The 20,589-nt window shown below is 39.8% G+C and overlaps 2 protein-coding genes across 4 annotated transcripts; one reads left to right on the top strand and one right to left on the bottom strand.

The window, feature by feature from the left end:
* Positions 1 to 514: 514 nt before the first annotated feature.
* LOC117767858 lies at positions 515 to 8,364 on the bottom strand. Of its 3 annotated transcripts, none has more exons than XM_034595812.1 (11): positions 8,204 to 8,364; positions 7,761 to 7,909; positions 7,515 to 7,668; positions 6,547 to 6,933; positions 5,108 to 5,395; positions 4,268 to 4,291; positions 3,895 to 3,996; positions 3,751 to 3,781; positions 3,490 to 3,539; positions 3,300 to 3,334; positions 515 to 1,182 (listed from the first exon to the last, which is right to left on the bottom strand). In XM_034595812.1, the coding sequence occupies exons 1-11, from the start codon at positions 8,280 to 8,282 to the stop codon at positions 1,099 to 1,101; spliced, it is 1,383 nt and encodes a 460-aa protein (XP_034451703.1). In that variant the 5' UTR covers positions 8,283 to 8,364; the 3' UTR covers positions 515 to 1,098. The 3 variants fall into 3 exon arrangements, with proteins under 3 accessions (XP_034451703.1, XP_034451713.1, XP_034451723.1); XM_034595822.1 differs by having other exon boundaries at positions 5,108 to 5,392; XM_034595832.1 differs by having other exon boundaries at positions 5,108 to 5,389.
* Positions 8,365 to 9,819: 1,455 nt separating this feature from the next.
* LOC117762603 (cilia- and flagella-associated protein 52-like) lies at positions 9,820 to 19,995 on the top strand. Its single transcript, XM_034587037.1, has 14 exons — positions 9,820 to 9,940; positions 10,448 to 10,647; positions 10,871 to 11,007; positions 11,108 to 11,236; positions 11,323 to 11,422; positions 11,713 to 11,829; positions 12,221 to 12,321; positions 12,556 to 12,726; positions 13,670 to 13,818; positions 14,029 to 14,174; positions 15,343 to 15,494; positions 16,472 to 16,574; positions 19,430 to 19,541; positions 19,800 to 19,995. Exons 1-14 carry the CDS (start codon positions 9,880 to 9,882, stop codon positions 19,979 to 19,981), a joined length of 1,860 nt encoding a protein of 619 aa, XP_034442928.1. The 5' UTR covers positions 9,820 to 9,879; the 3' UTR covers positions 19,982 to 19,995.
* Positions 19,996 to 20,589: the final 594 nt, after the last annotated feature.

Raw genomic sequence — 20,589 nt, 5'->3', positions numbered from 1 at the left:
CAAAAGAGCATTGTTTCCCAATACAAAGCTGCATGTGACTCAAGTGTGTTTCATCAGGCGTGCACAGGAAGTGTAGAAGTCTGTCTGCATTGTTTTGATTTTGATCCGAGAAGATCATCGGACACATCAGAGGCACGAGGATGAAAGGACGCGTAACGACCACCACCGAGACAAGTTGTTCACAGTAATTCAGGGCAGGCATAAAGCATCTAAATAACTCTGTAAACTAAATTCATGATTCAAATTCATGAATTAAGAAATAAAGATCTTAAACTTGAGACTGACTAACCTACTCTTTACCGAACTAAAGTGTTGGTAAGTGTTGGCTTTACATTGAATCACAGGTTAAATTGTTAGTTATCAGAATGAACACATTTTTATTGAAATGTCAACTTGATTTGCTGATTTCAATTTTTTTTCTGCAGATTTTAAAATTTGAGTAATTTGTTTGCATGTGTTTATTTATTTGGAGTTTAGTTTTTCCATGCAAAGCACTTTGCAATCTAAACTGCTGTATAAATAAACTTTAATAACTGCAAAAAAAACATGTAGTTAAAAGGGGTACAGACATCCCCTAATGTTGCTGGAATTATTTGCAAATCTGCAAAAGCACTATGAAGCAGTTTAGTTAGGCCAAAACAGTTCACACTGATGGATCATTTCATAAACCTTCACATTTCAAAATTAAACTTCATGACATGTGGACAACTCCATCTCCCGATGAAGATCATGTGATGTAGCTGAAAGCTCCAGAGATTGTTCAGTTAGCTGCTTTGTCCAAGGTCAATAATAATCACAAAAGTTTCATATAAGTTATTCACAAGCACAGATCCCACATACAAACAATAATAATAATAGTAGTAAAAAATAAAAATCTGTATTTAAATCCACTTGCTTAGTTTACATGTAAGATCAAACATCCCATCCTGACAAATTGTACAATTTTACTGCTGCACATGAAACAGCAACTGAGGAAACAGCTCTTCCTGTCCCGCTGTGTAACGACAACTGATGTTACCCTGATCACCTACGATAAAGTATAAACCAAACACACACACACGCACACACAGGGAGAGATTACAAACATAACAAACATCTCTAATGGGTCGGGCTTGTGAACGTGGAGAGAGAGTTCCATAACGGAGATCTGGAGGCGGTCGCAGTGTCGCCATTGATACATTCCTGCAAATAAATAAACACACACAGAGAAGCTCTGAAAGACCTCAGCTTGACATTTCCTTTGGCACAGTTCATGTCCTACCATTGCTTTGCCTGTGGCACAGAATCCTACCTAACTATAAATACACAACATGCATATTATCTGCATTGGTATGGAGCCAATATTATAGCAATGTGTGTGTGGGTGTGTGTGAGGACATTTTGACGTTTTGAGGACATTTTGGCTGGTCCTCACTAATTAAATTGGCTGTTTGGGGGTTAAGGTAAGGGTTAGGGTTAAGGCATTTAGTTGTGCTGGTTAGGGTTAGGGTAAGGGGCTAGGGAATGCATTATGTCAATGGGTGTCCTCACAACTATAGACAGACACGCACGCATGTGTATGTTTGTATATGTGTGTGTATAGGAATCTGGAAATGTGTATACAGAACCTTGGAGTGGGTAAAAGTGTAATGTGGTTTGCAAATGTAGTGTTGACAAATCTGCAGATGTATGCTCAGATCTGTGAATGTGTAGATAAATATTTAAAAGCGAACATAGTCATTAATTTCTGTAAATGCAAAGTGTTTAGTTCCTAGAACTGGAAATACAGAAGTTACAACTCTTGACGGGCCTCGCACTAGGTGGTTTTACCGGGGATTTTTGCTCCACTTCCCTGTGCAAAGAGTGACAAAATATGTTTGCCTCAATTGCTATGCCTCAGTTCAGGTTAAATCAAATATACATATTGTGAATACGGTGGATACGGTGTGGCTGTGGCTCGGAGGTGCCACGTGCCGTAGTGTTCTTGGGCAAGATACTGGAAACCCAAATTGCCCCTGACAGCTGTGCTGGCTGTGTAGGAGTGATGTGTGATGTGAATGGGTGAATGAGGAAACTCTAGTGTAAAGAGATGACTTCGAGATGAGAAAAGTGCGATATAAATACTGATGTTTTTCAAAAATCATGTGAAAAACAAAGAGGTATAACTGATGACCTGTCTGTGTTTGCAGCTCTTGGGGCAAAAAGATTTGTCTGCACGTGTATAAAACTGCAAACCTCATTACACATTTACAGATTATTGAGAAAGATTGTTACAAATCTGATTAGGCACACAGAAAGTCTGAAAACCCATCTGCAGAATCCCGTATGCATTCGCAAATCTCAGCACGCGTTTGCAGATTCTTTTACACATTCACCAATATCACACAGATTCAGATGCAGTTACACACACAAACTATATTGCTACAATATCAGCCCCAGAGATGACCTATTCTCCGACATTCTTTAGTCCTCTGTGGCAGATTTTTTTTGTCTGTTGGCCTCCTGTTCTAATTTAATCTGCCAGTTCTGCTTTCCCACGCTGCCACAGTTCAGAATATATGTGCAATTTCTCAGGTCACCATATCTGATCTTTGCTCCTTGAGTTGATTAGTCCTTGGATGCTGTTTCTAACTCTGTCTCTCAGATTTATATTCTGCTAACCTCAATAAACATTTTTATACACATTAAAATTAAGAATAACTGGCAAAACATCTGGTTTTTATGTATTCATTTTGCCGGTTAGTCTTTGTGTCAGTGTCCTATCCTCTATAGTGGCTGTTCAGTGACAGAGCACAAGGAGAAAATGAGAGTCAGCAAAGAGCCTTTGGTCCGAGAGGCCGTCATCGAGCTAATTAGTGAACGTGATAAAAAAGAAATTGAGATGAACTCAAACTCTGCAGCACTAATAAGGAATATGTGAGGGTTTCAGTTGACAGTGTGTTTGGTGATGCGAAATGTGTGTGCATGAATGGGAGTGTATGCATGTGCATGTTTGTTTACAGCAAGGGGATCAGGAACATTTACAGTTGTTTGTCACAGAGAATCCAGAGGAGAAACACGGAGGCTGCAGAAATACCAAACATACCAACGCAAAGAGGCGCACTAATGTCTGAAAACTGCACATGGTCTTATTTCTGTGTCCGGATGAAGTTTGCTCCTGCAAAGTTTTGGGCGTGTACTTCAGAAATACTGACACAAAAACTTTGATATGAGGAAGGAAAGTAAAAGTAAGTTATTTCAATTTGAACCCATAGCTGATAATTCTTCCGAGATTTTCTTTTAATCAAATGGAGAAGATCCGTGCCTCTGTTTATATTTACCTGAGAGGTGAAGCTTGACCTTCTGAGTGTAAGGTCTGTAAAAAAAAAGAATAAGGCAGAGTTACAATCAGCCAGTTGTATCAGTTTGTGATACATTTCAAGAACTTGTGAAATAAAAGGAATGTGGATAAATAGAGGAACTATTCATTTCTGAGGAGGAAATGTGTTTCTGAAGAATAGAAAAACTCACCAACAACGTGATCCTTGGCGTGAACTCGAGTCCAGAACTGTGCCTCCTCTCTGAAACAAGTCAAAACCAAAATACTGAATAAACAGGATCAAATAGGGAAATTGAGTTTCGTTCCAGCCAAGAATATATATATATGCATCTTATAAGGCATAGGTGTCAGGGCTGTTTGAGAAATTAAACTCATTAATTAAAAGAAAATATAAGTACAGTGATCTTCTTATGGTGTAACATGTTTAAAGATTTAAAAGGACAAATATTTACCTTGTCTTCTTTTTCTCCGCTGCTGCTTTTACTGTTTAATTAAAAAGAGAAGTGAGAGTGGAAATCATGTGTCTCACAAAGGAAGATGTACACAAGAGCGAAAACTAAATCATTGACAAAGCAAAGATTCATGTGTGAAATAACCTTTCCTGTGTGCGACCACAACCAACAGAACTACGGAGCAGAGGAACAACACCACAGCAGAGAAAGATCCCAGCACCATCGGCCAGTCCACACCTGACAAACCTGCAGGCGTCACACAGCCATTAATGCTAGACACACAAAGAGGACTGTGAAAAATATAAAAGCATTTTTTTTTATTAAGGAGCACTGTGGTGGAAGTGTATGATTCATACTTAAAGTGGTGAGTAATGAATTCCCCTCGCGCCACAGACAGCAGAGATACATCCTAATTCTACAGAGTCTGGTTAATCTGTTCAGCTTTTGCTTCCCGCCACTCAGAATTAACAAAAGATGAAACCACATATGAAGTAATGGAATGCTACTGTTCGCCTACCTGGTGATGAAGGAGGTGGAACCCCTGAAATATATATGAGAAAATATGTATTTATTATCAGGTTTGTCCCATTGAGATTAAAAACTCTTCTTTACGAGGGAGACATGGCCAAAAATAGCGGCAACACGGTCATTGACAGACAAAAACATAGATTAACCCTCTATTGCATGAATTGTTTATCAAACATGTTGAAATGTTGTTAAAATGTGTTTTTATTAGTGAAAAGTGCTTGAATAATGGAAAATATTAAACAATTTCAAGAAAAAACTAAAGGGGGAAGTTGGTGTATTGTTGTGCGAAAAGTACAAAAAATTTTAATCTGCTCCAAAAACATCAAATAGTTTATTTGAATATTTATTTGTAATTTTTAATGTTATTTGTAATGTATGGTACTAATAACATCATAAAAAGATAGTGACATTCACCAGTATTATGACGCTAGGACAGGATTTTCTTGAGCAAAAAACAATTAATTTCTTATATAACATGGATTCCTTATTGCTGCCTTTCAGTACAATTGAGATAAAGTAATAGTTGTCATATGGCAACACTATGCAATAGAGGGTAAATAACATTAAAACTTGAATATATAAAACACTTGCACACAGACAACCTGGACTCAAGAGATCTGACCTGAATCTGATCAGTTTCTTTCGCAACTCAATTCAGACTTTGTGAACAGCAGATTGCAAAATGTCCATAGTATGATGATTGTGACTTCTATTGTTCCACTTTAAAAGAGAGTAAAATAAGTAACACATACCGGTGACCTGCGTAAGGAAGGCCAATTTGCTTCTAAATAAAGTAAATAACATAAACAATACAAGTATTAATCTTTACCTTTGATTACAGATAAAGGGCGACTGCGTTGGGAGTTGCTCCATGTCTTTCCCAGAAAGACACTGTACTGGCACTGGTACAGAACCACTAGAGAGTCTTGGACAGGCACTGGGAAAGACGCCTGGTGCTGGATCACTTTGGCGTGGTGTGTGGCGACAGGAAGCTCATTGTCTGCCAGGTAGAGGGAGAACACAGCACCGGGGTACGCAGGAGACCCCGTGCAGAGCAGATGCCAAACGTCCGTCTGCTGGTGGAGAACAAGAGTGGGCAGTGGGAGCACGTCTGCTGCAGATAAAACCAGAGGAAGCATCAGCTGGAGTGAAAAGTCTACTGACATGTCAAGTCATTATTTAACAAATATGTTTATGGGATGAATAGTCACAGTTAGCTCAAACAATTGATAGATTAATCAATTAGTTGATACACAGACAATTAATCTGCAACAATTATGATAATGTATTAGTCATTTTTAGGACCAATGGTTGACAAAAAAATCTATTCATGTCAACTTGTGATTTGTGACTTTATGATGGTGGGCAGCTTTCAGTATGGACCTCTCTCTCTGTTAGGTCAAATTCACATTGTGTTTTATTTAGATATCAGACCCTTGATGGTATTTGGCCCTTACATCACCTCACTGCTGTCTTTTAAAGTCTCATCGAACATGCTCAAATTACTGTTTTTACTGAGCTTGCATGCACCTGCAAAATTTTATAAAACATAGATAAATCTAAAGCTCAACTAATTTGTATCCTTAGGCAATTTTTTGTATCACCTCAGTCTACCTCCAGCCGCTCTTGTTTTAGTCGGTTAATTTGGTTTAAATCAATTTCCATGTACTGTATTTATACCTAAGACTTCTACTCTTTTGCTCATGAATTTGCTATTTTGCTAATTTAGCTTTTTCTTATTTGTGTTTTCTTGGTTTTCTTTTAGTGATTTGTTTATTTTCTGTACTTGGCTCCTGTTGATGATCAATACATTTCTGGGTCAAAATGAAAATTAAACCAATAATTCTTTGACATTTTATTGAACAAATGATTGATCGATTAATCATCGCAGATTAATAGATAATGAAAATTATCTTTAAATGTTGCCCTATACTGACATTGTCTCCGCCTCCGTACTAATTGCCCTCAAATTCTGTTGACCTGCGCCAATCAATGATCACTGTGCACATTTTCCTTTATAACAGTAATTAATCCATCATAAGATATAATAATAGCAATAAATACATTGACTTATGGATAAATATATTTTTAAGGTGCCGCCCCGAAAAAAATAATCATCTCAGAAAATATTAAGATGGTGTTCGATCAATCAAGATTTTTCTGGTCAAGATTTAAAGAACATCAGTGACCTATCACTGGGAACATATACAGGGACTGTTTCAGAGTTTCTTGGTCTTATTATTTAAAGGCTATCTGGTCCATTCTCACCTGTGACAGTGACCTGAACCACGTTGCTCACAGTAGAATTCATTATCCGCCTTTTTCTGGTGACCTGGTAGAAGCAGGTGTACTCTCCGTCCTCTCCTCCCTTCACTGGCCCCACAGTAAACACTCCTGCCTGAGGTTCGGAGCTGGACACCAGACCGGACCGAGGCTGCAGGATAACAGGTGTTGACCCCAGTGACTCGGAAGTCCTCAGCAAAAGGAAGGCCACTGATGCACTGGTGTGGCCCAACCGGGCCTGAGACTGAGGTGGGAGGTCAGGGATGGAGCAGCTGAAGGAGAGCACATCCCCACATTTGACCACACCACTGGACGGCTCCACAGACAGGACTGGAGGAGGGAAAGTGGGTATGGTGCGGGTGGGGGGATCTTCTGGAGAAATACATAAAGGGAGAAGAAGAGGAGACAGTTATCTATACATGTTTGTGGCCTCGTTGCTTTTACGGATCATCACTCGGCACCAAATTCGGGTAAAACGTAGAACAATGCTGGTTTGCCACAGTTGCTAACCAGACCTCCCTCTGTAACCGTCAGCTCTACAAGCCAGTACACATTGTGTTTGATGTGCTTGGGTGAGTGTGTGTGAGTGTGTGTGTGTGGTTTCTATATGAAGCGCAGGATGTAGCTACTTCTACACACACCCACAGAGCCGAGACAATAAGAGAGCAGAAAGCACCTGCAGGTTGTGGTTCTCTGTGGAGGTTAGAGAGCGGATGGGAGTATTTATTATTCAAAACCACATGTCGAAATCATGACCTTGTGCACATTGAACAGATCAACTGAAATCCCTTTGTTCTATGTTTCCAAAATGTAGGTACAGACTTCAGACATTATATATCATTTGCGTGGTATGTTCTCTTATAATGTAATTATGAAATGTGTGCAGGTTGACGTGTAGGCAATCGAGAGATAACTTTTTTTAAATGCTGTCAAGAAATTAAAGACACACAAACCGTTTTGGTGCTCCAGCTTCAAATAAGGACTGAATGCGCTGTAGCAGCCTCTACGGTCCCTGAACAGACAGCAGAACAGTCCCAAATCCTCCTCCTTTACTTTGAGGGTGAACTGAGCCTCCCCAGCACCGGACTGCAGGTCCTGAGAGTCTACCTACAAGAAGGAAATGAAGTAAAGGGGGAAATAAAACAACAGGAGCCCAGTGATAACAACACACACACACACACACACACAAATCAAGTTACCTTCTCTCTGAATCTGTATAGCAGGAAGAAAACCCCATGATGGCCCTCTGGGACCTTGCAGGTCAGGACCACTGTGTCCTTTGACCTCACATAGATGTCCAGGGCAGGAGGTGGAGGAGGGAGACAGGGACTGGCAGTAGAAAGTTGTCCTACAGACGGGATAGAGAAAGGTGTAAAACATACGGCAGGGGTCAGATGAGTGTCACAAATTGGATTTTAGATGAGCAGCAGGAAAACTTTCTCGCAAAACTGGTGAGTCAGCAGCTGAGGAGAAAATTTAACTGGAAAATGAAAATTCTAAATAAAGAAATAGCCTGTTATTCCAATATTAGTGTTTGTTTTAATGCTTATATATTTTATACCAAATATTTTCTCTAATTTCTAGACCAAATAAGGAATGATGTCAAGATTGTTTGTAGTAACACCTGAAGTGTGATTCTTACCCTCTGTGAGGCAAAGTTGTAGAGAAGTGAAAATCAGAGTGTAAATCCAAAGTGATCGTCCCCGACTAACAACCTGCATCTTTGTCTCAATAAGAAGAAGAAGACTGGCTGAAGTTTGATAGAACGCGTGGTCCTCTCTCTCTCTCTCTCTCTCTCTCTCTCTCTCTCTCTCTCTCTCTCTCTCTCTCTCTCTCTCTCTCTCTCTCTCTCTCTCTCTGTTTATTACATCCTCTTGGAGACAGAGCGATGGGGGAAGTCAACCCTGTAAACACACTTCCTTTTTTGGGGCCAGCTGGTCGGATGTGTAGTTATGAGAATAAATAGCAGCTCGCTAGACAACATATGAAAAATATCCCCGTGTCAGCATGTTTAATGGGAACATGGATGTTCTGTTCTGTCATTTTTTTGTGAAATTACTTTATGCTGTAATTCATCTTTAGGAGGATTTTAACCTTTTACATAACGTCTATTTATATCTTGAAATTATTATGTCATGTACAATTTTAGGATTTCATTTTCTATGACGCGGTCAAAGTAGGGGGAAATGTTTGAAATAAGAATGATCTGATACTACAAAGGTTTTAACTGTTATGAGTCAAGCAGGCCCTTATGTTAAAAAATAGCTTCTACTTGATGATTACAGACATCCGGTCACAATGGAAGTTTTGTATTTGCTTGTTTGTTTTTTTATCGATTTATTCTTTCGTTACTTAAAAGACTATATCATGGATTAAATGTAGAATAGAACAAGTTGATTTAACTATTGTAAATATAGTCCTAATGGGAATATTAAAACCCTTATGTGGTTTTGTATTTAAGGAAATGACCTGTATCTCCCCTAACACACCCATTGTGCATAAAATAGAGATAATGTTAGTAGGAACGTAAAAATGTTTTGGTTCAGTATGAAACTGTGGCGGGACATATTATTCAATAATCTGAATTTTAGGCTTTGAATACGTTAAAATATTACGTTCTTCATCATAAATAGGTCCTTATTGAGTTAACATTCATTTAACATTACTTCCATTGTGTTTTAAAATAACTACGGCTACGAGGCAGCAAAGAAGAAAACCACTGGCATTTTTACACTAGGAGGCAACTTGTCTGATTTTCTGAAATGAAAGGCTCGCCTCTTTTGCCCGCAAATTGATTTCATTCATGTAGCACAGTGTGCTCATGCTTATACTGCTGATGTAAAATGAAAACCTTGGAGCTCCAGGTTCGGAGATTACACGCTCCTCTATGGGTTTAGAAAAGCGAGTAACCTCATCTGTGTATGAAACATTTTCAGAAGCAGTTATGAAAAGCATAAAAACACACAAAAAACGTTCATAAACCAGTACCACCATATATCTCATTTAATAAAACAAACAAACAGCTTTAGTTGCTCTCAGACAGTGTGGGGTGACAGCTGCCCCCAAACAGTGTGGCATCAAAGGCAGCTGCCTCCAAACAGTCAAGCATTAAAGGCAGCTGCCTCTAAACACTGTGACAACAAAAGCAGCTGCCTTTACTCATCAGTGGAAGTTTCTGTTGACGGAAGTGCCTCTACGATCTGCCGCTGCCACGATTTGAGCTTGCCCTTTGATTTGACTTTTATTGATGAAAGTAGCCTCACAAAGTTTCTTAACACTCAACAGGAGGCAGGAAAAGTAGATTTCGGTTTTTCAGCCATGGCTGATAAAACACAAGGAGTCACTCAACTTGAACTGGAGGCTGTTATTGGCTTCAATGGTAAGTTTTCTAACCAACTTCCAACGGTTTCTAGTTGATGTTAAGCTAATGCTAATGCATATGTGTGATCATGAAACACCGTCAAAGCAATACATTAATACGAGAAGACTGGTCGTCCATATTATATTGGAAGTGTGACTCCGAATTTTGGGGTAAATAGGTATTTAACGAACAATGTCAGTTGTGACCCTCCACAGTTGTTGTTCCTCATTATAATGTAAGATTAGATGCTGCTCCCTCCATGGAGATCATCTCCAAGAGATCAGAGCCACAGTCCTTTCATCTTATCTGCGACCTTCCAGTTTGCTGCTTTCAGTCTTCTAGCTGTCATGCATCCCGTTGTTAGTATTTGTTTGTTGTGTTTGCACCGGGTTCCTTTGACAGAATAATTCAAAAGGCACAAAGAACAGTTATCACCAATGATGATTGCAAACAGTTTATTTTGTTGTCAGTTTCTGTATTAAAACATGTCAAATCTTATAGTATGCCACCCTTTCATTTCATCAGGACACGTGTTTTCTGGCTTGAACGTACACCCAGACAGAGAGCACCTCATCTATCCTCTGGGATCCACGGTGATTCTGAAGAGTCTCACAGATGGCAAGCTGGAGTTCCTCCATGGACACACAAACAATATATCCTGTATTTCAGTGTCCAACAGTGGATTGTATATTGCCTCTGGACAGGTCAACTTCATGGGCTTTGAGGTAACATAATGTCAAAGTTTCTAGTATGGATTAGGATAACTCACTAAATTCCCATTATCATCAATTACTTGTTTGATTTATCCTTTTTGATGTGTGGTACATAAGGAAAGAGTGATTTTTGTTTGCATAACAAAATGTGGACTTGAATCATTTCAAAGTAAAGGATGGAAAAACACATTTATCACTTGGAACATTTAGAATAATTATTTACATATTTTCCTAGGCTCCAATTATTATCTGGGACTATACACAGCGATCAATCCATGCCCAGCTGAACCTCCACAAGACGAAGGTAGAGGCGCTGTCCTTCTCTCCGAACGACAAGTACCTGGTGTCCCTCGGGGGTCAGGATGATGGCCGGTAAACATCATGTTTGGTCTAACTTGTGCTTGTAAATTGACTCAGATGTACAAACTCTCAATTTTGTTGAGTGTGTGATGTGTTTTCTGTGTGTTGTCAGCATATTCCTTTGGGATATTGAGACCAAGGAGTTCATCTGTGGAAGCCCAGCCTCAGCTAATAGTTCTGGTCACTGCTTCACTCTGCAGTACTCGAATACCAACGACAACGTCTTTGTTTCTGCTGGGAAGTGAGTGAATGGTGTTCCCTGTTAATGTGGCTTTGATGTTTGAATCTGCAACTATTTTAAATAAAAATATTTGGGGGGGGGGACAGCGAAACACTGCGAGTCTGGGAGCTGAACCTCACCAACCGGAAGATCACAGCCACAGAGTGTCAGACAGGAAAGCTCAGGAGGATGGTGAAGTGTATAGAGGTATGAGGCTGTGAGAGTTTTTCATTCACATCATATTGTTTATCCAGCTTATTAAACTATTTTTAACCACTTTGATGTTTATATGAGTTTTGCTTAATGGCTTTTGTCAGTTTGACTGCTGATACAACTGTTGTAGTCCCATTTGGGGAGATATACAGCCACTAAAGAATGCACACAAGCACACCACTGAATGGGATATCACACACTTTCATGAAATAAAAAACTTATAGTCCACTAGATATGATATTAAGATAGCATTGGTCAGGTTGACTTGTTTGTATATCACACAGATCTCAGAGGACGATCAGTTCATTTTCTGTGGCACTACCAGTGGAGACATAATGAAGATCAACCTGAATTCGAGGCACCTGAGTGACTGTGGTCCAGTTAAATCAAAATACAGCCTGGTAAGTCAGCCTCATGAGGCGCAACACGGGTCATTTCAGCTGTTGTTCACTTGCACTGTCATGTTTCCTGCTTTGTAAATCGTGCTGATACCGTTTTCCTGTTTGAACGCTCCTTGGAAAATATATGCAATGGTTGATATTGTGAAGTTTATTTGATCAGCAGTTGTAATTTCTCAATTTGTTTTTATGCTCCTTATATTCTTTTATTTATAAAGTGTGGTAGCTTTTAGGTTATATGTCCTGTAGGTAATTCACACAGCTCTTCAATATTCGACCAGATCTTTGTAGATAGATTGATCAATCAGCTTGCATCAAAGAACTAGTTCTTTGAGAAGTGATATATTGTTTGTGTACATAATACGTCATTTAAAGTCATGCCTTTTCTGTGCAGGGGGTCAGTGTCCTGAAAATACTGAAGTCTGGGTACCTACTTCTAGGATCTGGATCCGGTACCATCACTCTGTGTTCCAGTACTACCTTCAAAATTCTCAAGTGAGTCTAAAAACTGTATCATTATATCATGTATATATGCACAGACACACAAACACACAAACACACACGCACACACACACACACACACACACACACACACACACACACACACACACACACACACACACACACACACACACACACACACACACACACACACACACAATTGACTGTAGTCAATACCAATGTAATGTTAACTGTTTAACTTTATTTTGATCTCTTTTTCCACATTAGGAAAGTTCAGGTGGAAAAGGGGGTGACCTCCATTGCTTTAAGAGGAGAAGACGACCAGTTCTATGTTGGGACAGAGGCTGCTCAGATGCACCGCATCAGTTACGTGGACTTCAAGGCTGAACTCGTGTCCAGCAGCCACACCAGTGCTGTCAAGGACGTAGCCATCTTTATGTAAGTAGGAGACAGAGAGGAAGAGAGGAAGAGTCAAAGTCATCAGTCAATAATCCCACCAGAGAGTAAAATGGCTTCTGGCCTTGTTTCAGCTTTAATAATTGACAGAATATTTTTACCATTGAGGTTAACATGAATTAGGTATATGTCATGCAGTGTTTAAGTTCAGTCTTGTATATATTATATTCAATTGTAATCATAAAACCCTCTTACAAAATGTCTATACAACCTCCAACAAAGATATATCAAATAGCTTAACTGTTTTTCTCAAGCTTGTCATGCAGCGAAGGTGAACTTTGCAAGCAGACAACATCATACCAGCGTGTATTGGATTGCCTCTAATTTAGAGTCAGACAGAAACAGACCTGGTGCTATATTTCAGCAACGATCACAACAAGTAATTCAGCCAGTCAGCATATTGTTATGTTATTTTGCCCCCTGGCTGAATAATTCCCTACCAGTCACAAATCCTTCCTCTTGCAGGTAAACAATATGCACCCAAGGGAAATCCTCTGATATTCTGTAGAACAACAAAACTAAATCTTTCCTAATATTACATGAACATATAGTGATGATTCCTAAACCTCTAATGTGACTAGTTGTATTTCTTTCTTTGGCAAAAAAACGTGACCTTTTAACTTTTTTAAAAACTTTAAATTTCTCCTTGTGCATAACTTCAGTACCACATTGTGCTCACTAGAGGGTGACATATGAATGCCTCATCCATGTCACTCCATTTTGAGCTTAGAAAAACTGTTTTAATTGTAGATATATTGTACATAGACGTGGTTTTGAATCTAACTTTATAATATAAATAATGTTATGGAGTTCTGGTTGCTTTTAATCAATGAGCAAATAATTTTATAAAAGGTGGTTATAACCACATTCATGTGGTTAAAGTTATAACTATAATTCATCTCTGTCTTTTTTGTTTTTCTGCCAGGGGAACCTCTGAATTATTTGGAACCTGCTCTGAGCAGGACATCAAGCTGTGGCACATTGACAACCCTAAAGAGCTGCTGTGCATAACTGTACCCAACAAGACCTGTAATGCCCTGGACTTCATGGCTAATGGACAAAGCATCATTAGTGGTGAGAATCAGGGAGAGATGTTTGTAAACAACACACTGGAGCTTACTGCTCCAAGGCTCTGTTTTTGTTTCTTGATGTGAACTGTAGTTCAGCCTTGTTTATATTGGTCACTGGTGGGCATGAACCACTAACACCTCTGCTAATATTATACTATTTTACCTACTGAAATCAAACTTATCTTAGCTTTGAACTGATGTCTCTATTTTCCAGCATGGAACGATGGTGGGATTCGTCAGTTTGGGCCAGAAAGCGGTCGGCTCATGCTCATCATTAACAATGCACACAAAAAGGGGGTGACATCCATCGCTGGCACCAGGGACTCCAAGAGGATCATCAGTGGAGGGGGAGACGGAAAGGTCAGGAGTCATTAACAGTGATATGCTTCAAACTAATACTTCAGTTTCCTCATCAAGTAAAAATAAAAAACAAAGCAACACATTCTAATTCTCCAAATACCATGATAATAAATAGATTTTACAATTTCAGTACCCACCAATCCTTCCAAGATGTGCAGTAAACAGCTGGTTACTCAACACATTATCTTCTGGACATTTTCGTTTTAAATATGAAGCTACATGGTTAAATAGTAACTGAATATAAATTAGTTTTTTTTTATACTTAAGCTAACCTTATCACTCAGCTACATTATTCATACCTGACAGTATATAAAGGCCAAACTGATTAGAGGAAAGAAGACATCCTGCTTTATAAGTTTGTATAAGCAGCAGTCTAGACTTTTGTGACGGAGCTTCTTAATGCAGGTGGTCACATAATGTAGAGCAACAGGATTGAAAGTGACACAATCTAAAGCTAACTGAGAAACAGCAACTTCTGCAGCCACACATGGTGATGAGTTCTGTTAGACTCTATGAAAACAAAGCCTTTCAACCCCCTGACCAGAGCTCTGACTGCGTAGTCCCACTCACTGAACCGAGACGGAACTGAACAGTGGCTATTACCCATGATCCCGGGCGGCTTTAACAAATACACCAAACTCTGTTTAGAAGTCTTCATGTTTTAAAAGTTTCCTCACTGAATATTGGAGATAGATTACTTCTAAAATCAGCATTACTTTCAGCATTACTGCTGAACTTCTTGGGCCTGATTTGTTATCAGTCATTTGCACACTTCACAGGAGATTGTACCCACTCACCAAAGTTACACAGCAAGAACAGGTGTTCAGGGTGAGGAGTGGGAATGAAAGTGGCTCCATTCTTCCTATTACAACTCAGTGTCACATCAAACTCAAATTTGAAAAATTGCATATAGTTGCTTTGCTTTAATCTATTTAAATTCTATGGTACAGATGCAGGGCTACTGTGCACACACACAAATATTTTAACATGTGTGTTCAAACCATTGAGACTGCATTATGACAGATTTACAAAAGAAAGGCCGCATATAGTTATACTATGCCATTGCATTACAAATCACTGAAAGAAAGACAAGGGAGTATTTTAATATGAATAATATCTGACGTACAAAAGCATATCCTGAGAGGCTTAATGGGTTCTCCTATTGTAGGTGCGTGTGTGGGAGCTGCAGAAACAAGGCCATCGACTGCTGGAGACCATGACAAAGCACAAAGGCCCTGTGACTTGTATCCAAATCAAGAGCGACGACAGTGAGTGTGTCTCTGTCAGCACTGATGGTTCCTGCATCATCTGGGACCTTGTGTGAGTAGCTCATCTGCATATACGCAAACACATGTGAACTTCAATTCACAGAGCAAAAACACCCATTTCACACATACTGTATTTACCTTTATTCTTGTATATTACTGAATACAGTACTCTCCTGGGTTTTCTAATTCATTTTTAGTTTATGTTCGTGGTTGTAGCAAATACAATACAATCCTGTGATTCATTGGTCAAATGTTAATTCCACCCATAAACTCAAAGTGGGTGAATCTTAAATTAGAGTTTTCTAACACTCAGCTGGGTCTATTTAGCTGAGAGGACATGAATTGAAAGATATTTAATTAGATATAAAATGTCTAATAAGAATAATAAGCATCAGAGAGGCGATGGAGAGTCTGCATGCACTATATGTAGGCAGTGCTGACTTTTCACATTGTAATAATGGAATTTTTTATTGGTTGCAAAAGTTAATGTTTTACTACACTATTTACTGCTATGACGATTACATCATCGCTATCATATGATCACAAATAGAGATACCTCAAGAAATGCATTTTTGAATTTTTTTACTTTTTCATCATGTCACTTATCACATGACATCATATGATGAGGAATTATTTTCTGGTCAATACAAGCTTTAGATTGTCTCTCTGTGATTTGTAGAGGCCGTTCTGCCTGTTTGTAATGGGCTGTTTCTTTGGCCTGCGTTAATTCCGGCTTCAGCTTTCTCTCTGAAATTGTAAAAGCGACCTGCAGTTATTAAAGTTAGTAAGAAAGTAAAGGCCTCAGTCAACTTAATCCTGTGGCCAAGCCTGCTGTTCACCTGTTTATTCAAAGCTTGACTCAGTACGCAGGACCCCGAAGTGAAGAATCAGTTGTTATCAGCCCCAAAAGTTGTGAATGTATCTTCACAACTTCCGATTTTCTATTGTCATTTCTTTTTCTGGTGGTTATGTATATCATTAGCAAGTTTTTTATTTCATCCTCTGGCTCTTCTGCATCTCTTCCTGTAGGCGATTCATGAGTCTTCAGATGATGGCCACCAACACGATATGTAGGGCAGTGTGCTACCACCCAGAGGAACACCAGATCATTACCAGTGGCACTGACCGAAAGGTGAGCCTCCGGACTCTTACTCAATACCTATAGTGCAGTAGAATACTGGATTGATTTAAGGCAACTTGGTGTATTGTAGAGCCCAACTAGAGTAATCCATTACATTAATCTAAAAAATCCATCCATATATCGGTCTTGGTTGGTTTTAGGCACTGGGATGTAAGAGCTGGTTAGCAAAGAATTCCCAGGGACTCATAACAGAGCCACTCATCCCTCGCAGGAAAAAAAACATAGTGATTGAAAATCCCTCTGTGTGCAAAGAGACTGACACTCGACAATCATAATCTAGATATCTCATTATGCTGTTATTGTCGTTATAATCTCCACTCAGTGAAAAGCCTGTCTCTCTTGTAAGATCAGCAGACTTGCACGAGCACACACACTTGCGTGTCTGTAGATTAGCTCGAAAAGCTCCTAATTTGTTTCCAGACTCAACATAATTAAGCCACCGTGTTGGCTGCTAGTCACTGTGGCAAAAACACTCAACACTCACACTCGGAGTCATTGTGATTAACTCAACACCACTTATTTACATAAGGTCACAAGTTCGCCGTGGCAGAGTGAAATGCTTATTTCCTTGATTGTGCACTTCATCCGCACCCCTTAAACCCCGCCACACACACCAGGCCCATACTGTTCTCTCCCCCCGCACGTTGGGAGGAGAGGAAAAGTTGTGTTGATTAACACAGCGCTGTGGATATGCTGAGCCTATTTAGAGTGAGAGTGGAGCAGGACAGATTTTCAGCTACTTTTTGTTTCCCTAAACTGCTCTCAAAGCCACAAATGGAGGTTGTCATACATGATTTTTGGATCAAAACGTAGGAATACTTGTTAGCTTCGCAGAAATGTCACTCCGTTGCCTCTCTCCATTGGGTCTAATGTTAATTTTGAGAGGAAATTTCTGGAAGGAACAAATCAGTCAAACCATTCTAACTCGATCCCATTTCTTTTCCCAGATTCTCACGGTGTCTTAATTTCACAGATAGGATTTATAGTTTTTGAATAAGAAGCAGTTGTTCGAGGACTGCGCTAGAGCATAGAGCTGTCTCTTCCCCATTGGGTCTAATGTTAATTTTGAGAGGAAATTTCTGGAAGGAGCCACACTTTTCTAACTCGCTCCCATGGTCAAATTTTTTGACTCTAACCAGTAAAAAATATATCTTTAGGTTCGGCAAAGTCTTGGGATTCTCACGGTGTTTATATTTCACAGATAGGACTTATAGTTTTTGAATAATCGCATGTTGTTCGAGGGCTTTGCTAGAGTTTAGCTTTCTCTTTTCTAGTGTGTTTAGCCAGGAAAGATTCCTTTGATGTCTTAGATGTTGCGATTCAAGCAGGAGCATGTTTTTAGAAGCCCAAGAGGTATTGAGGATGACTACTGAGCAGGCCACATGGCAGTCTGTAGACAGCCATACAAGCCAGTAGCCAGTCGGATTTATCTTTAGTCTTTGCGTTCGTTACTATTTTTGTTTGTTGTTTTGCTGGCTGTTTGGCTTGACTCCCAAGAGTTTGGATCTGTCTCTCTCTCTCTCTCAAGTTGGCACAGTCTCTCTCTCTCTCACCTACCTGGATCATGTTATAAACATGCAGCTTTTATAAATGTCTCTCTCGAGCCGGCAGCAAGCACTAGGCACACATTCAAAATTTCTCGGCAGGAGGAATTTTCTAGTTTACCTTTTATTATCTTAATTAATGCTTTTAAGATCTAATCAGTTTGGTGGTTTACTGTAAATACAGGGAGGAACCCTTGTTTGTGTCCTCCACCGTGATGATTCTGCTGCTGGTGATATAAATAACCTCAGTTTACAAGTGCCTTTTTGTGAGACTGGATACTTTGGCAGCTGTGAAGCCCCAGGGATGTTTAAATCTCATTCAAATCAGCAAACATAGTCTCACAAGTAGTGTAGGGTTAGGGTTAGGTAACCTTAACCCTTAACCCCAACCCTGATAGAATCTGACCACAGACCTGCTCATTTCCATACAGAGTGAGAATAATGGAAGTTCAGTTTTAAAGTGTCATTTTGCATATTTCAGAATGTATATGATGATGTAATAGAATAATACCACAACAAGGAGTTGTCATCAGCTTTATCGTCCGTGTAGTTTGCCATTTGTCTGTTCAACAGCTATGCATCATCCATCAATAGCAACTGAATGAAGCCAAAATATCCCAGATATGGTTGCAGCCATCTTGCGCTGAAGACGTCATTTGGAGCAGGTGCCTGTGCAGCAGCGATCAGGAATAGAGCCGCGGTAGCAAGGTCCCACGTAAACATGCGCTCAACGAATAGCGAGTCAGTCTCAGCTGTCAATCATGATGTTTCAACCTATTTTCATAGCATCAAATAACAAATCGAATCCAAACCTAAAACTAACACTTGAACATACATCAGTGTGATAAGATCTACCATAAATGACAGAAACCAGAAATATTGTATTTGACATGTACTTTCACGTTTTAGTTTGGTCCATGTTCCATCCACTAACATGAAGGAGGCGGGGTTTATGACCCATACCGCAGCCAGCCACTAGGAGGCAACATGTCGGCCATCTTTATATACTCTATACTTCAAATTCCAGCAAAGTGATCGAAAGGCCATGTTTCATTTATGACACATGCTTGATTTTTTTCCTTTGTTGTCTTATTTTATTTCACTTCGCTTCACTTTATTCGATTCAACGCTACAAAAACAGTGAAGAAACGAGACACAACAATATCAGTGTACATCATACTTAACATACATATACACTTTGGTTCTACCTCCATCTAGGCTAGGACATTGACTTCCATAAACAATGCTGATAATGAACCCACCAACATTTTATCATTTATGTGTGTTTTGTGTTTGTCTCAGGTTGCCTACTGGGACGTGTACGAAGGTGCTACCATAAGAGAAGTGGAGGGCTCGCAGTCTGGGCCCATTAACGCCTTGCACATCTCCCACGACGGCAAACACTTTGTGACGGGTACGGCCCATTACACCTCTGCTGCTTGTTTCATTGCTCATTTTATAAATTTATTGTATGTTTATATTTATCTATTTCCAATTAATATAATTTAACCAAGTCCCCAAGCTCCTGGATTATTGTTGAATCAGTATTGTCTTGTCTCTGGTTATTTCTGACGCTTTTTTACTCTTAAATATTGAGTGTTTTCATCTCTTCAGAGCCTTTGTTTTAGCTGTAATCAAACTTACTTATACATTTCTCTCCCTTCCACACCAGGTGGAGAAGACAAGCTGGTGAAGGTGTGGGACTACATGGAAGGTGCAGTGACACACGTGGGGGTAGCTCATGGTGTCACTATCACCAGCATCAAGATCTGTTCCAACAACCGCACCTTAGTCAGCACCAGCGAAGATGGAGCCGTTCTCCGCTGGAGGTTCCCTCATCCGTCTTCCTCCTAATGTGACACTCCGTGAGGCAGCAGGAACTTTTAATCCAGTGCCACTACATTCATATTATATATTTATCAAAAATTCTCCTGAAATCTTTCCTCTGATACTACAAATACTATCATAAGAAACCGGTTTTACGTTCTTTCATTGTCTTACATTAGGGAGTATACAGTGACATTGTTCGTCAAAGTGACAGGTGGAACTTTTGAACCCGCCCTCGACCAATAGGAGGCTGCCACGTCACGTTGTCCGGCCTCCTGAGCCCGACCCCTTCCAATGAGCATCTGCCACGTCACAGTATCCCTCCCCTCCTAATCCCCTACCAATGAGAAGCTTGGACACTCTTCGTCAAGGTGACAGGTACCACGCCCCCTTCCAAGAAAAGCTGTCACGCCATGGTGTCCCGCCCCTTGGCCGATGAGAGGGTGAACCAATGAGAAGGCTGGACATTGTGGGGTGGATGTGAACCAATGAGAAGCCTGGACATCGTGGGGTGGATGGTCATTGATTGAAGAATGAGAGGTTTATATTTATTTTTTGTCTGTACCTGTAACTTTTGGGAATTGTCGTGTCGTCCATCTTTATTTTACTTTGCTTCACTATTTGATTTGATTCTA

Source organism: Hippoglossus hippoglossus, chromosome 1 (assembly GCF_009819705.1).
Source record: "Hippoglossus hippoglossus isolate fHipHip1 chromosome 1, fHipHip1.pri, whole genome shotgun sequence".
NCBI classification, from domain to species: domain Eukaryota; kingdom Metazoa; phylum Chordata; class Actinopteri; order Pleuronectiformes; family Pleuronectidae; genus Hippoglossus; species Hippoglossus hippoglossus.
Note: the sequence above shows the minus strand (reverse complement) of the source record. Positions and strands in the feature narration are given on the sequence as shown.